General features: G+C 39.9%; 2 protein-coding genes across 4 annotated transcripts in view; one reads left to right on the top strand and one right to left on the bottom strand.

Annotated features, from left to right (window-relative positions):
• Nucleotides 1–1,717: 1,717 nt before the first annotated feature.
• Nucleotides 1,718–16,400, bottom strand: ZNF639 (zinc finger protein 639). Of its 3 annotated transcripts, none has more exons than XM_001915429.6 (6): nucleotides 16,192–16,400; nucleotides 12,853–12,915; nucleotides 11,943–12,011; nucleotides 10,883–10,993; nucleotides 8,159–8,293; nucleotides 1,718–8,020 (listed from the first exon to the last, which is right to left on the bottom strand). In XM_001915429.6, exons 3-6 carry the CDS (start codon nucleotides 11,998–12,000, stop codon nucleotides 6,867–6,869), a joined length of 1,458 nt encoding a protein of 485 aa, XP_001915464.1. In that variant the 5' UTR covers nucleotides 12,001–12,011; nucleotides 12,853–12,915; nucleotides 16,192–16,400; the 3' UTR covers nucleotides 1,718–6,866. The 3 variants fall into 3 exon arrangements, with proteins under 3 accessions (XP_001915464.1, XP_023479103.1, XP_070099385.1); XM_023623335.2 differs by lacking the exon at nucleotides 16,192–16,400 and adding an exon at nucleotides 15,964–16,101; XM_070243284.1 differs by lacking the exon at nucleotides 16,192–16,400 and having other exon boundaries at nucleotides 12,853–12,987.
• The window catches only part of KCNMB3 (potassium calcium-activated channel subfamily M regulatory beta subunit 3), a 64,415-nt gene continuing 62,959 nt past the window's right edge, over nucleotides 15,569–17,024 (top strand). Inside the window, 1 exon segment of the mRNA XM_070243283.1 lies at nucleotides 15,569–16,255. Within this exon segment, the coding sequence (XP_070099384.1) occupies nucleotides 15,669–16,255 (587 nt within the window). The 5' untranslated portion in view covers nucleotides 15,569–15,668.

Here is a 17,024-nt window from a genome sequence, read left to right as displayed (position 1 = left end):
TCAGAGAATGCAAATTCAAGCAATAATAATGTACAATAACAACGCCCCTCATATTTGCACAAAATTAAAAAGTTCTATGATAGTAATTGTTGATAAGGACTTGGGGAAACATAATCTGCAGATGAGAGTATAAACTTTAGCCATCCTGGATAATATTTTGAAAGTATTTAATCACAAATATACAAAAAAAATATACACCACTTCCCCACCCCCGCAAAAAAAAAACAAAATGAAAACCCAAAACACCTCAACAGATACAAATGTTTACAGTAGCATTGTACATAAAGAAAACATTTAGAAACACAAGAGGCACTCAATTTGATACTTAATTGAATTGGAGTTCAGAAAGGTGACAGAGAAGAGTTTCCCCCCTTCTACCGTAAATCTCTTTGAGGACAAGAACCATAGTGTATTTATTCTTGTATCCCTGAAGACACGGCTTGATAGCAGATATTCCGTAGCCGTTTGTGAAATTGAAGAGTAGCGAAATAGAAGTTTTTAAGGAGTTGCAGAGAGTCCATGGACTATTTGGGAAAAATTTCGTAACATGACATCCATTGTCTGTGGTTATAGTCGTACAATTTATAGTTAGCGATCAGGGATTAGAAATCAGTCATATCCTTTGGTCCAGTACTCTCTAATACGTCATTTTCTCTGTCTTCAGGTGTCTGGGATGACATTCCCTGAAAAAACATGGCATATTTTACCTTTTTCTAGGGAAAATTCTTTAAAGAGTGGCAGGGAGTTAGAAGTCCTATTCTAGCTTAAAAAGCATTTGACTAATGATGTTAGAGAACCATTTTTCTAAGCTATAAACAAGAAGTTTAGATCAGGGGCCAGCCTGGTGGTGCAGCGGTTAAGTCTGCACGTTCCACTTTGGCGGCCAGGGTTCAGATCCTGGGTGCGGACATAGCACTGCTTGGCAAGCCATGCTGTGGTAGGCATCCCACATATTAAGTAGAGGGAGATGGGCACCGATGTTAGCTCAGGGCCAGTCTTCCTCAGCAAAAAGAGGAGGATTGGTGGCAGAGGTTAGCTCAGGGCTAATCTTCCTCAAAAAACAAATAAAAAAATAAACTATGCAAAATATTTTTTAAAAAAGAAGTTTAGATCAGAATTTTGTATTCTCAAATTTCAGTCATTCATGCACCACCTACCCAATGTTTTTCTATGTCCATGTATCATTATTATTTACTTTGTGTTTTTCTTTAAATCAATTTGTTTTTCTTAAAAAATTAGTTTTGTCCTAAGTAAAAATATTCATGAATCAGATTTGATGTGCTAGTTAAATTTTACAATAAAAACGTGTACCATATACAATTATTTTTACATGTTGTACACTTTGTGAGTGTAGAATAGGTGATCTCTGAGGTCCCTCCCGGCTAACATTCTGTCATCCTAGGTTAGTTCCTCCACTTCAGCATTTCACTTGTTCACTAAAGAACACTGGATCAGTGCTGTAAGGAACTTAACCATAACCTTGTAACCATAGAGAAGTATTTATTAAGATCTGCGCCATGATATTCTGCTTCTTAAAATCCAAAATAGACAGTGAAATTTATAAATTCAACACAAATTGCTGTTAGACAGGAATATATAAAATATTTGTAGGGTATAAAAGTGAGTGATGTGGTATATGATGTGAAGGGAGTAACTAATTTTAATGCAGTTCTGAGAATAGAGAGAAGGAAGAATAAAAAAAACAAATTCACTCTCATTTTGTTAATTGGGAAAACTTTAATTTTTCGAGACTGTCTGAAAACCCAAATGAAGTGAAGAAGAGTTGCAAAGATGAGGGTAATCAGCCACAGAATATAGTTTGAGGAATATGTTTTGGAAGTATGAATGATGCCATAAAGAGAAAAGGTAACCCTAAATCGAATGAACAGGGTAGGCAGGAAAAGAGAATTCAATACAAAAGTCCCCCCTTAACTGCAGGGGATATGTTCCAAGACCCTCAGTGGATGCCTGAAACTGTGGATAGGACTGAACCCTACATGTACAAAGTTTTTTCCTACACGTACATACCTATGACTAAGTTTAATTTATAAATGACACACAGTGAGAGATTAATAACAATAAAATAGAACAATTACAACAATATACTGGAATGAAAGTTACGGTCGACCTTAGCAACCTCAGCATATGATTTTATTTCCTTATTAAATGGGAACTTTCACCTTATCACTTAAAGGAAGCACTTTACGGCTTCTCTTTGGCATATCGGAATTGCCAGCATCCCTACTCTTGTGCTTTGGGGCCATCATTAAGTAAAACAAGTTACTTGAACATAAGCACTGCGATACCTCAGTAGTCGATCTGAGAACTGAGATAGTTTCTAAGAGACTAATGGCTGGGTAGTGCCTACAGCGTGGACACACTGGACAAAGGGATGATTCACGTCCTGGAGGGGACAGAGCAGGATGATGTGAGATTTCACCACATTATGCAGAACGGCACACAATTTAAAACTTACGAATTCATGTTTATTTCTGGAATTTTCCATGTAATATTTTTGGACCATTGTTGACTGCGGGTAACTGAAACTTTAGAAGTGAACTCAAGGATAAGGGGGCACTGCTGTATTCTCAAATGTCATGCCAAAATTCAGAATGGCACGGTGAATGGCTTTTAGGCAGGGAAAAAAAAAATGCCCTACCAGAAGTTACATTCGATGCGTATGATTCCAATTCCTGATGAGTAAGGGCAAAACTCTCAATTATTTCAACTGCAATGTTTTTCGGTAGTGGACACTTTCTAGAGAAAATATTAAAAACTAGAAAACTTTGAGTTTTCATTCAAAACATACTTTTCATTAAATTTTTAAGGATATAATTCATTCAGCTCAAAATTTTTAGCAAGAAAAAAGATTATCCAGGTTATATTCATTTGCCTATTTAAAACCAAAAATAAACAACAACAAACTTTTAAAGGTCGTGATTGCAAAAATTCCCTTTAAAAGCTGCCCAAATAATCACCGCTCAAAGTATGGGAATAAGTCTAGTAGATAATACAATATTCCTATTTAGCAATGTGAGAAAATTATTTCTTTTTAGAATGAAGAAATTACTTTTCACGAATGTGATTTATTTTGGGTTCAGGCAGCTACCACTTTAACACCCAGCTGACTAAAGAGAATGAACTTAAGAAGGAGGGTGAAGTGACTGGTGGTCTCATATGGAAAGTCTTTATCCAGAAAATTATTTCTCAAGTCACTAGTATGAAGGAGACTCGAAACGACTCTGACAGGCTCTTAAAATTTTTAGTTTTTAAACTTACAAATTGAATACATAGCTTTATATAAACATGTAAATTATATGTGACAACTTTCAGCTTTGTGAATTTATACTTTAAGCCACAAGTGTACACATTTCTTTCTCTTAGATTTGAATGTTGTCTTAAAAGATTAATTTATGGAAAGCTACATCAATATAAGGAGTATATGTAAATCCATAAACTCAATGCCATGAATAAAAATTCTCTCTTGTGGATACTTGTATCTTCAGTCAACAGAGCCAAAAGTTACAGGAAAAGGAATATACATCCCAAAATTTCATTTTTAATTTATAGGGATGCTGCTGTGTTAATTATAGGGTAAACCTGACTCACCTAATTTGCTTCTCCATTGGGATTAACATTTGGTCTTAACTATTTATTTTCATTTAAATTCTTAATGAGTATTGACTTTTCGGTAAACCAATCTGCTTCCCAGGAGGACTGAAGCCATTTGATTTTTATCAGCTTTTTCAAATTTACATAACTTGTGCTAATTTTTAGGTATTAAAATTCCTTTAAAAAATTAATCACAGTAGTTTGGGAAATATATTAAACTGCTTGCAAAAGGCAGTAAGTCTGACAAAACAAGCAAAGTAAGGTTTATGGTAAAGTGCCAGAAATTAAGTCAGTCAATGCTTTGTAAATCAGATTCAAAAATGAGGAACAGAGTGTATGGAAAGAAAAATACCTACATATACTACACCTGCCAACAGTTGAGCAATCACCAAACAAGAGGCCCGGTGAGACTGAGAAACTGGTTAATATGTGATGACACACATTCAGAGAAATCTAAGAAAGGTGACTTAAAATGGTAAACCCAGCAAATTTACAAGCAGGAAGGGGAGAGGTTTTGAGCAGAGCACAGTGACTTTCATGTTTTGGAGTACAGGGCAAACGTTTTGGAATTTCAAAAGTAGTAACTCATTGCAAGGTGAACATATAAAAGCAAGCGAAAGAAGGACCCACCACTACGCTTCACGGCTGCCCAGAATTCAGCTGTAGTGCTGATGGACACCACTATCAGGTGTGTACTCTCAGAACTGAACCGTGGTTCGGTTACCAGAGTTCAGTGGAAATGTCTGTCTTTGATGGGAAAAAATCCAAAAGTAGTTAGAAAAATTTCTTTTTAGATAGTTTGTTTTTCCAAAGAAGTTTGTTAAGCTAAAAATATAGACCAGCTACCTCAGCAATTTATGGTCAGTCATACTTCTTGGAGAGCTGAGTCAAAGCAAAAAGAAGTTTTTATTGGCCAACCTGTCAGTGAGATGTGGCCTTAAGCTGCAGATTCATCAAAAAGTACAAAATTATGTGGTTCTAAAACTTGGATTTAATGTCTCGAGTAATTTCATTACAACCTCTTTGATTACTAACACCAGATCAAATGTAAAGCCGTAAAATGCAGAATTAAATCAAGGTATTACTTGCTTCCTGAAAATCAAATTCCTGGAGCTGGAGGTATATCAAAAAAGTACAAAAACAGAATTACCAAGAAGGTAGGTGAATGGCTGGGTTATGGAGCCAAGAAAAACACCCCAAGGACACAGCTTAGATTTTCATGTAACATGGCGTCATGGGAACATCACCAGAATGGAAGCCAAAGAACTTGGATTCCACTCCTGTCTGCTACAACTAGTTTTGTGACTTTGGCTTAATAACAACCTAAGTTTCTATTTCTACAAGAAACTTAGAAAACTAGAGGGTTTAGACCAGATGGTTTCTAAGGTTCTCCTCCATTTAAACTCTCATAATTTTGTCTTCTAAGAAAGATCTGTTTCAGACCGCCCTACCTGGAATGTTACAATCAGATGGAATGAAGTCGAGGAACACAGGTAGGCACGTATGACAAAATAGTAGAGATAAAAATGATTCGTTTTGAAAATACTTGTTGCTGCCACCATTCTCAAAATATACTAAATTCCAACGGTTATTGAAGTGGCAAAATCATAGGTCATAAATTGGTCTTTTCAACTGTAACAATATTCCTCAACAACCATATTGTTTGTTAGCAGCAGTGTTTATTAAATGAGGCCAATCATATACAAAATTCTATCTTCTTGACACTATTTAAGAAGTTGCTATTAAATTGTGTAGTTGTGTCTTCCCCTCCCCCCAATTCATATGTTGCAGTCCTAGGCCCCAGTACCTCAAGACGTGACCTTATTTGGGGATAGGGTTTTTACCACGTTAAAATGAGGTATTAGGGGGAGCCCTACTCCAACATGACTGGGGTCCTTGTAAAAAGGGGAAATTTGGTGACAGACTTGCATACAAGGAGCACATGATGTCAACATGAAGACTGCTATCCACAAGCCAAAGAGAAAGGATGGGAACAGATCTTTCCCTGACAGCCCTCAGAGGGAACAACTATGCCTTCATTGCCCAATTTTGAACTTTTAGCCTCTAGAACTGTGAGGTAACAAATCTGTTGTTTAAGCCATTCAGTTTGTGGTAATTTGTTATGGCAGTCACACGAAACTAATATAGAAGCTAAGATTTAGACATTATCATGCCAGCAGTCCCTTATCTCCCAGATTTTCCTAATTCTACATTAATACTTCAGTAGGTTTTCTCAGTCGATAAAAGATTTGACATGAGAAGTTGGGGCATGAGGGGCCGGCCCCACAGCCGAGTGGTTAAGTTTGCGTGCTCCACTTTGGTGGCCCAAGGTTTTGCCAGTTTGGATCCTGGGCACAGACATGGCACCACTCATCAAGCCGTGTTGAGGCGGCGTCACACATAGCACAACCAGAAGGACCTACAGCTAGAATATACAACTATGTACTAGGGAGCTTTGGGGAGAAGAAGAAGAAAAAAAAAAAAAGTTGGGGCATGACTTTGCAGTTGCATAACTGAAAATGAAATGTGAACAGGTTATGAATGAGTTATGAAAAGTTACTTTATTGCATAACCCCTTACCCGTCCTCCCTACCCTCATCTTAAATTATTTAACTCATAGAGAAGAGCTAAAATAAAGTAAGAATCAAAAAAAAAACAGACTACCAAGAAAACTGGATCTTTCCTTCCTACGATAACACTGGACTCCTAGTGTTATTAAAAGAATCAGACTGATGGAGAGTCTACTGATGACCCTGAGGATAATCACTGATGGTGACTGCGAAAGCAGGGTCTGGGCTCTTAGGAATGGGAGTATTGGTGGACTAATTGTACATTATATTGCCTTTTAGTTCTGGTAGTGCAGTATTTTAATGACTTCATACACGAAAAACTGAGCTAATCTTGAGTTTAAAACAGAAAAAGTTAATAGCACCTTTGGTCATGAAGGAAAACTGTAGTCTAGTTTCTTTAGTCTGTCTGTTTCTTATCAATTCATGAAATCAGAGCACATGCAAGAAATAAGATAGCCACCAAGAGTGGTTCAAACTATGAACTACCATGCATTGAAAATACCACATTTAGGATACAATTATTTACTAAAAAATGCAGCAATGCCAAGAAAATTGGACAATTAAAAAAATCTTATTTGTTAAAGGTAATTCTCATAAGCTGTGTTTAAAATCATCCATTTTAACATCTCCAAAAAAGTCAAATTTATTATTTTACATTAACATTATGGAAGTTAAGGAGAACAATCAAGTTGTCTCATGGACTGGAAGGTGACTTATTAACTCCCTTTCATTTCCAAACCTCATCAAGCAGTCACTACATTTATGAGGTAAGTCAGCCGAATGCTTGAAATCTAGATGAATTTTAAGATCTTCAATTTGTCCTGTTGAATATTCACAGTATTGACATAAATAAATGCCTTCAGATAAATGTGAATTTAAATGTTTGCAATATTCTAGCATACTTGAAAAGCCTTTCCCACAGTCATCACAAACATGAGGAAAAATTTTAGTATGTTCAATAGCAACATGCCTGTTAACATTGGTATGAAGTCTACTCCGAAAACCACACACTTGACAGACAAAGAAGTTTTTACATTTATCAAAGGTAATTTTGCTTAAGAGGCTGTACTGTCCGTGTTCTCCATTGTTATACTTATCACTTAACTCTATTAATTTACATGCATGTTCATTTACCACATGGCTATGCAAGTCTTCTGGGTCATTCGTCTCATGTTCACAGAACTGACACAAGTACTGTTCGTCACAGCTGTGCTCCTGGAAATGGAGATAGAGTTCACTGCTTGAGGAGAACTGCACATCGCACTGCTCGCACCAATAAAGGTGGTCACTAAAATGGGTGTCTGCAATGTGCTGGCTGAGGTTCTCAAAGATCACCGTCTTATAATCGCAGTATTTACAAATGTAGGGATCCTCTTCGTGCAGTTTGGCGTGCTCGATCAGAAGCATGTTGGTAGAGAAACTTTCCTTGCACACTCGACACACATTTGAATCAGTGCGCTTATGCTTCAGGATCATATGCTGCTTTAAATCGGAAAAATATTTGCTGTTGAACTCGCACAGTTCACATTTATAGAGGCCGCTGCTATTAGCTCTCAGTAAAGGCCATTTCTGCTGGGCAGTCACATTCAAGGCCTGGCTCTTGTCGAGGACTTTGCAGAGTTTAGCCGGGGGCTCTTCATCAGTCTGGTCTTGGAGACTCTCAGAGGAGTTGTTTTCTGTCTCTATATCATAGTCTTCGGAAATGGCATGCACTTCTGCAGCAATCGGAACGTCCTCGGCAGCGTGAACCTCCAGAGGGCTCTCCTCTTGAGTCTGCTGGCTGACCGATTCAGGAGAGTCACACTCTTCATCGCAAATTTCAATATCAGCAGATTTTTCTGAAAAATAAAACAAGCCTAATATTACTATTACTAAATAAGACCTATTAAATAACTGGCAAAAAGAAATTTATTTTATGCATTATTTTTTCAGTGATCTACACAAAACATGCAAATGCTATTAACTAGTTTCCCTACCTGTAGAAAAGGCAGTGTGGTCTAGAATCCTAAGTACAGGACTGGGGACCAGGTAATTCTGATTTCTGTTTCTGGCCTTGATTCCATCTGCAAATTTTGGCAAGTCATTTGATGGCTCTGTGTCAGAATCATCATCTGGAAAAGGGATTTGGAAAAATACTTATTATTCATATCAAAGCATGAAACATCAATTACTATAAAACAAAGCACCAAATGTTTTAAATAATTTTGAATTCCAACAGGAACTAAAGACTTACATTTAGCCACAAAAAGAGATGTTATCTATGTACCAAAGACACACAGAAGATCTGTCCAAACAGTTACTGCCTTTGCTTCCCTGCCCAGTCTGGACTAGAATACACTTCTTAAATTTACTTAAGTTTTTTTTTTTTTTTTAAAGAAAGATTAGCCCTGAGCTAGCTACTGCCAATCCTCTTTTTTGCTGAGGAAGACTGGCCCTGAGCTAACATCCATGCCCACCTTCCTCTACTTTATATGTGGGATGCCTGCCACAGCATGGCTTTTGCCAAGCGGTGCTGTGTCCGCACCCAGGATCTGAACAGGCGAACCCGGGGCCGCTGAGAAGCGGAACGTGTGAACTTAACTTCTGCGCCATCAGACCTGCCCCCTACTTAGGAATTTTCAGTGTGAACTACTGAGTTTGAATAACGCTTTATTCCCTCAGCCCAGTCCCAACGTTTTAAAGTCATCACGGGGAAACTGAAATAAGGTCAGTAGAATAAAATGGGTTTCACATCACATCGTTGTTGTTAACTGACTTTATTTTCAGAAGTTTTAGATTTACAGGAAAAATTGAGAATACAGGAATTTCCATATATCCTGCATTCAGTTTCTCCACTATTAACATTTTACATTACTATGGTACATTTGTTACAATTAATGACCAATATTGATAAATTGTTATTAACTGAAGTCCATACTTCTTCCAGATTTCCTTAGTTTTTACCTAATGTTCTTTTTCTGTTCCAGGATCCCATCCAGAAGACCACATGACATTTAGTTGTCATGTCTCTCTAGGCTATTGGTAGCTGTGGCAGTTTCTCAGGCTTTCCTTGTTTTGATGACCAAGTTTTGAGGAGTACTGGTCAGGTATTTTCTAGGATGCCCCACAAATGTCTGTTGTTTTTTTCATGACTAGACTGGGATTATGGTTTACTGGCAGGTAGACCACAGAGGCAAACTGTCATTTTCATAGCATCATACCAAGGGTACGTACTATTAACATGATTTATTACTGCTGATGTTGACCTTGATCACCTGGTTGAGGTAGCATTTCCCAGGTTTCTCCACTGTAAAGTCACTCTCTCACTTTCCATACTTTGGAAGGAAGTCACTATGTGCAGCCCACACTTACGGAGTTGGGGGTGATGGTCCACCTCCTTGAGGCAGGGGTACTTACATAAACAATTTGAAATTCTTCTGTACAGAAGATTTGTCTCTTCTCTCCATTTATTATTTATTCAATCATTTATTTATATCAGTATGAACTCAGGGATATTTATTTTATACTTTGGGTTATAATTAAATTTTTTCCCTCGCATTATTTCAGCTCTGGCTATTGAGAGCTCTTTCAGTTGACTCCTGTGCTCCTCTGGCATTCCTGTATCAAACGTGGGTGTGTGTGTTTTGAGTACTTATTTTCTGGCACAACATGCTCCAGGCTCATCTTGTAAATTTCCGGTAGAATCAGCTGTTTCTCTAAGAAGCACTAGTACCTTTTATTGGAGACTGGTATCAGAAACCAAGGTCTGGGCACTAGATGTGGTCACTGCTACCGAGGTGTCATTTCTTTTAGGCCCTCTCAGCTAACACAGCAGAAGATAGGTGTGTGTACACTACGATGTACATACAGACATATCTATAAACATTTCTGTATGTAACCATATATATCTTTTTTTTTTTTTTAAAGATTTTACTTTTCCTTTTTCTCCCCAAAGCCCCCTGGTACATAGTCATGTATTCTTAGTTGTGGTTCCTTCTAGTTGTGGCATGTGGGACGCCACCTCAGCATGGCTTGATGAGTGGTGCCATGTCTGCGCCGAGGATTTGAACCGGTGAAACCCCGGGCTGCCAAAGCAGAGCACGCGAACTTAATCACTCGGCCACGGGGCTGGCCCCAATCTATATTGAGCCAAATATGAGTTCACACTGATGTCTCTGACTCTACATGTTTTTTTATAATTTGTTTTAGTGCCTGTGACAGGAGCTCAAGTGAACTGGAGTTTCAGTGGTTGCAGAGAACAAACGTAAGTTGTTATCATCCCCCTAATGCTCCAGAAAAGAGGAGTCAATAGAAGAAGCAAGATCAAAAAAGACCATATCCCTCACCCTCTGTTCTTTCCTTCCATTGGCCCCCAGACTTAAAGGTATAGTTGAGCGGAAGAACCGTGTAGAATACTATTCTCAACCTTTCACCATAAATGCTCCCAACTTGGCTCACTCCGGCTTTCCCACCAATTCCTAGCCAACTAAAATGGATTTAGGAGAATGTGCTTTTTATTTACACACCTGAAATAATGTTAAAAATTAAAATTCACTTACTCTCTTTCTTCTCCCCCAAATCCTTTTGTTTTCTTACATTATAATAAATTCGAACACTTGCTCATTTTGAAATCATGACTTTCATGCACATTTTCAAATAAGGAACAAATGAAAACACATAAAAGCAATTTAAAAAAATATTTTAGAAAATATTAGATATACCTTTGTTGTCAAAATATTTTAAGTCTGGTTGTCTCATAGAACAGACACTATAACAATGGTCAGAAAAAATTCCATTGAATCCATCTGCAATTCTGCTTATTCCAGAGGAATCTTAATATAAAAGAATTGAAAAAATGTCAAGCATGGAAAACATATATAAATTTCATGACAGCCATCCCTTTATCCAACATACATAAATTTTCATAGTATTTATCATAAACTATTAATATTTCCCTCAATTCTGAAAGCTTTTATATTTCAGATCTGATATGGACATTGAGCTTTGAAAGAACCACAAATTATACAACCTAAAATATAATACTTTGAAGCACACAAAGATATGTTTGCCTTACAGTCAGAATCCCACAAAACGTAAATATGTGATAAATGCATTAACTGCAAAAAACACTGAAAAAAAGTCATTTCAAGTCTTGCCTGGGAGGGCCCAGTACATAGTAAACCAGGCTTAATTTCCTCAGCTATGAAGACTGTGTCAGTTGGGTGGGCTAACAGGCATGCCCCAGACTGTCCCAAGTACATGTATGTGGGGTGTATTAGTTAGAGATGGCCACAAAGACCTCTCTTCTTATACCGCCAAAACAGGAGAGCCAACCTCAACCAGAGAATCTAAAATTACACAGTCAAAATCAAAGTTCACGTTTCTGAGAATAACGTACAGGACAAAGACTTTTTTCCCAATGATGCAAAATATCTTCCACCAAGGCTATCACTGTGCCTGAAGGACAAGCTTGGCAATCACACAGGCAAATCTCAATTATGCTGTGTAAGTATGTAACCTTGGATATCTAATTTTAAATATCTATAAACCATAAAGTTGGGAGGATAAAATAAAATAATGTTTGTAAAGTTCTGATATGTGCCTAGCACATGGTAGAGAAGGAAGAATATAGGCAGAGCATTTATTTAAAGTTTTCTCTTACCCAAAAATTGACCCAGATATTTAACTCTTATCCTAACATTTCTGAGAAAATGGATGGAATACAATGGCATGAGAATTAATCCAAAGCCCAACTTTAAAATAACTAAATTATACACTGACCTGAATAACGAGAAGGGTGTAAAGTCTTCCTTTTTCTTTTCTTAGGATATTCATTCATATCTTTTCAATCTAAAAAAAAATTTAACAAGTCAGTCACAAATAATGATTGTTAATATTGTTATAAAAATTATTTCTAACCAGGGGCCAGCCTGGGGGTGTAGTGGTTAAGTTGGCATGCTCCGCTTTGGTGGCCCAGGGTTCACGGGTTTGGATCCCGGGCGTGGACCTACACACCGCTCACCAAGCCATGCTATGATGGCATCCCACATACAAAGTAGAGGAGGATTGGCACAGATGTTAGCTCGGGGACAATCTTCCACACCAAAAAAACCAAAAATTATTTCTAACCAAAGAATTTATTAGCAATAAGAAATGTGTGTGTCATGTGAAAATCTACTTCATAAGGGAAATGTTAAACAATGCCTCTGTTTATATTTTGGATTTACTCTGCTGATCAAGTTTAAAGGCAGGACACTGTTTTCTGGTTTCTTTCTTAGTGAGGTTGAGAACTCTTTTTCAAATGTTGATGTAACTGTGAGAACTGGATAATTACAATGAGCCTGATCCTTAAATTATTTCTTATTAAAAAAAATTGTGCCTGTGGCACCATTTTAAGAGTTTTACAGGTACATTTACAATTGGGAATATTTTGATACAGTATTTAAGCTAAAGGTAGACACATTCCCTTAAAAAATATTGTCACAAATTTGTATTGATCTCCTGGCTTTCAGAAAAAATACTCATCACATAGAAGCTCACAATATAACTTTCAAGAAAAAACCTTTTTCTTACTTATGAGGTCACATTTAACATTCTCTTGAGAAAAGAACAGGTATGGCAACCACTATATGATTAAATTCCCACCAACTGTTATAAAATTGACTAATTAGTTTTACTTCACTTCACTTACTTGGTGTAACTGGAGTGAGGAAAAATGAATTACAGGGAAGTTTTCACAGATGGTAAAAAATGCCTGTAGGAAAAACATGACAAAAGTCACATAAGCAAAAACGCAGCTCATTTCTGAGATTCAAGAATACAGTGGCACCAGATCTTTAATCAACTGGAAAGTTGTGCAACTCCAGTTATACAACTGGAAAGAATTAATTCAAGTATCATATTCTTTTGAATATGCCGTATTACTAAAAATTGTATATATTGATAAATACGTATTTATCTGAACTATGTAAATAAGTTAGTATGTATCATATTCTTTGAAATGAATTTACCTTCTAAAGCTACAGCAATGTCTTACTCCAAAACAGGAATTAAATCTGCACTAATTTATTCAGCCACAATGAAAGCAAATATAATGAAAACAAACATCAAATCAGACTTTAACCTGTTTAGGTCCTTACAGATTTAACAATAGAAGAATAATAACGATCATTTATTGAGCACCAACTATTACTATTCCCCCCTTATCACTGACGAGGAAACTGAGGTATAGCAAAGCTGAGACAAGGGGGATACTTAATAAGTGGTAGGGTTGGGATTTGAAAAAGATCTAACTGATTTTAAAGCTCATGCCTTCAATCCCTTTATTTCAGTTTTGGAAACAAATAGGGAGATAAAGTGATCACCCCAATTCAAACAATAGAGGAGTGTCAGAACTAGAACTCTCTCTTCCATTTCCGATTAGTGTTCCTTCCATTGTAGCACTGCACAGGTAAGGAATGTCAGAAAAAGAAACGCACCGTGAAGTTTTCTCCACCCAGGTTTATATGCTGCTTTTCTTATTACCAAGGTGATACACACAGCAGGTAGAACTTGGCATCATTACTAAGACCATCTCATTTCTAGTAAGGCACTTCGGGTGCACACACTGTTTTTGCTCCTTCACCAAGTTCTGGGTGTATCAGCAGGCCAGGTGATGCGATCACAGGGTAATAAGACAGCACTTGTCAGGTTGTTGAGTATTTTCCTAACCCTTATTTTATTTGACCTTCACAACAATCCTGAGGTACATAGAGGAGCTACTGTCAAACCCATCTCAATCTTGCTGATGAGGAAACAGACTTAGTGAAAGTCAAGTCACCTCAGTGGCAGAACCAGAGATGAAAACACATATCTTCTGACTCCTGGGTTTGGAACTAACTGTATATGAGTAAATCTTCACTGCTAATCACTGCTACCAGCAAGTTACATACTGCTTCCAATTCTTACTCAGCCACCACTTGGGAGGAGAAAGGAATCACCCAAAGAGACTGACAACCATGAGATTTAGAGAAATGATACCAATATATATAATGCCTTGTCTGACAACACAAATAGCATTCCTTGAACTCATCCCAATCAAGTGTATTCAAAAATCAAAAAAAGAAAAGCAATTTTCACATTTAGGTAATAAACTAAAATTTAAAGACTTATTCCTAATACCTCTTTTGTACACTTCTAGAATGTATACAGCCAAAAGCTTTACACTTCATGTTCTAAATGCTCTAAAAGTATCAGGGAGAACAATGGAAAATGTCAGCCAGACATTTTAAAGTAGCCTTTTGTTATTTCAGAATACACTTCAAATCATTTCCAACTCGAAGAACATAAAAGTAAGAAAAGGAAACCAAGCATAGCATCAAAATTAATGTTGCAAGCTGGCCTGGATTCAGACTGTCAGGTGAGACGAACAGGGTCACCCTGGTCAGAAACCGGCTGACTCCTCCTTAGGGCTGAACAATATCCCACCGTTTATCAGACCTCCTTTCAGCATGATGATAAGATGCTCGCTCAAGACCAAAAATGCTAACGGTCCTTCATGTCAGCAAACGTTTTATGTGCCTTTTGTATGCATAACTGCCCTGACGACGAAGTTCGGCTTTTTATTCCGGGATGTCATGGACATTTGCTCACTAGTCTTCGTCTCACCGCGAAGATCCGGAATCACATGTAACTTATCATTCATTCTCCCTTCCCCACTAAACAAACTCCAGACGTAATACATGCCATTGCAGGAAAATTAGAAAAACATTTTTTAAATTAATTAAGTAATCTAGAATCTATTCACCCAGAAAAACCACTGTTAACTTTTTGGTGCACAGACACCTAAACGTTCTCCTATGCTAAGGTATACATATATATTTTACACTTATAAAAATGAGATCATGTCAAACGAAACATTTTTTTAAAAAATAGCAACTTAGAAAATATGTATCTTTTCACTTGTCATTTTTTTCAATAGGAATGTCCATGTACAAAACACACTAGTACACATAATAGGTAGCTCTTCTATCAAATAGATGAGTCTTTTAAAAGGCTTTTCATGCAATGTAAATATTCTCTTCCTAATAAGTATTAAAACACATTTACAATAAAAAGCTATATTTTTATGCTAAAGGGTTTTAAAAGCACGTTTCTTCACCCTCATTTTAAAATAAGTATAAACTTTCTAGATTTTAAAAGAATTGGGCTTGAACTAGAAACCCACTATATGTCCAACTTAGCGTCAGTCTTTGTTGAAGTACCATCGTTCTCTCTTTGCAAAGAGAGAAACTGCTTCAAATGACTTGTGTCCCTAGGTTGTACAGAAAAACAAACCAAAAGGGGTTTGTAAGCACCCTAACGAGGGGCTTCGACGGCTGGCTGGAGACTCGGCGCCAGGACCGACGCCCACTGGCTGCCACTGCGGCGAGAGCCCCGGGATGCGCTGCCGGGGGTCCCGATGCCGCGCGGCAGGGCCAGAGGCCAGCGTGGCACCGCCGGGCGTCCGGAGCCCAGCCGCCGCGGGACATGCCGATCGGAGGGGCCCGGGCCCAGCCGCCTCCACCCCCGCGCCAGGGCCGGCGACTAGCGGGGACTCGCCAGCCCGACTCCAACGGCGCCATGAGGGAAGCAGCAGCAGGGGCCGAGGCGAGCCCGCACCGAGGCGTCCTCCGCAGGGGGTGGGACTGCCCTCGGGATGGGGGAGGGGACCGCCATCCCGCCATCACACGCAGGCAGGGTTTCGGTTTAAAAGCCGCCATCCGCTCTTCCCTGCCCTCTCCTGCTGCCAGCGGCGCCCGCGGCCCGCGCGTCGCGCACTCACCCGTCCCCGGGCCCGCCCGGCCAGCCAGGCGCAGCTCCGAGGCGGCGGCCGCGGCGCCGGAGCGCGAGCGGAGGGACCGCGCGGCCCTGCCTGCGGGCACACGGCGGCGAGCGGCGCCGCTGCGGCCCTCGCGCTCCCGGGCGCTCCGCCGGGCCGGCCCCGCTCCCTCCCGCGCGCCCCACGCCCTGCCCGCCAGGCCCCAGGCCCCGGCTCGGCGGCTGCACTCACCGGCCCGCTCCGCGCCTGCGCCGCGCACCTCAGGGGCCCGCCGACAGGGCGGGGAGGTGACGAGGTAAGAGTGGGGGCAGGGGAACGGGCGGCGCGGCCTCGCCGCACGGGCGGCCTGGGAGGGACCACCGGCCTCCAGCCCCGGGGGTGGCCCGGCGGCCCGCGCCCCCTGCCGGCATCTCTGCGCCGCCGCAGGCCCCTCCCGAGCCGACGGGCGATTCCACCGGCCTCCAGGCGAGGCCGCCCGGGGCACTCCCCACGCCCCCTCCCAGCCCGGGCTCCCGCCCCCGGAGAACCGGGAGAAGCGCACCGCGCCCGCAGCCTTGTGCCCAGCCTGCTCCTCCCGGGCACGTGCGAGAATGGTCTTGCTCGGGTTAGGCAAGGCATATGGCATTTCAAACCCCAGAGTGGCCACAGGCTCCTGGCGACGAAAAGGGCAGCGACCAGGTCCTGGTGTTACTGAGGCCCCGCCAAAGAAACACACAGGGCTGGGATGCTCTCCGCCCTGAGTCATTCTTAGGCTTCAGCCGGATTCCTTGACTAAAGAAATCTTGGTGGAATGCATGAAATTACAGGGAACTGGATTAGATGATCTCATTCCTTTTCCGACCTTGAATTTCTATGAACAAATGTAGAAAGGATTAAATTAAATAAGCATAAATAAACTTGTGAACCCGGTTTCAAAAATGAAGATCTCTGTACAGTGTGGTCGTATGTGGTCTCTTTGATAACGAGTTGAGGTTGTTAGCCCCAATTTACAAATCAGAAAAGTGAGCTTGTGACGGGCCAGAGACTAGGTCTTATTCATTGTTGCAGCCTCAGCACCTGGGTTC

This window comes from Equus caballus, chromosome 19, assembly GCF_041296265.1.
Source record: "Equus caballus isolate H_3958 breed thoroughbred chromosome 19, TB-T2T, whole genome shotgun sequence".
NCBI classification, from domain to species: domain Eukaryota; kingdom Metazoa; phylum Chordata; class Mammalia; order Perissodactyla; family Equidae; genus Equus; species Equus caballus.
This window is presented reverse-complemented; position numbering and strand designations above follow the sequence as displayed.

Coding starts and splice junctions, on each gene's coding strand:
- ZNF639 (XM_001915429.6), bottom strand. CDS start 12,000: ATGAATGAATATCCTAAGAAAAGAAAAAGGAAGACTTTACACCCTTCT. Junction 10,994..11,942: donor ACACCCTTCTCGTTATTCAG/GTCAGTGTATAA, acceptor TTTTATATTAAG/ATTCCTCTGGAATAAGCAGA. Junction 8,294..10,882: donor AAAATATTTTGACAACAAAG/GTATATCTAATA, acceptor TCCCTTTTCCAG/ATGATGATTCTGACACAGAG.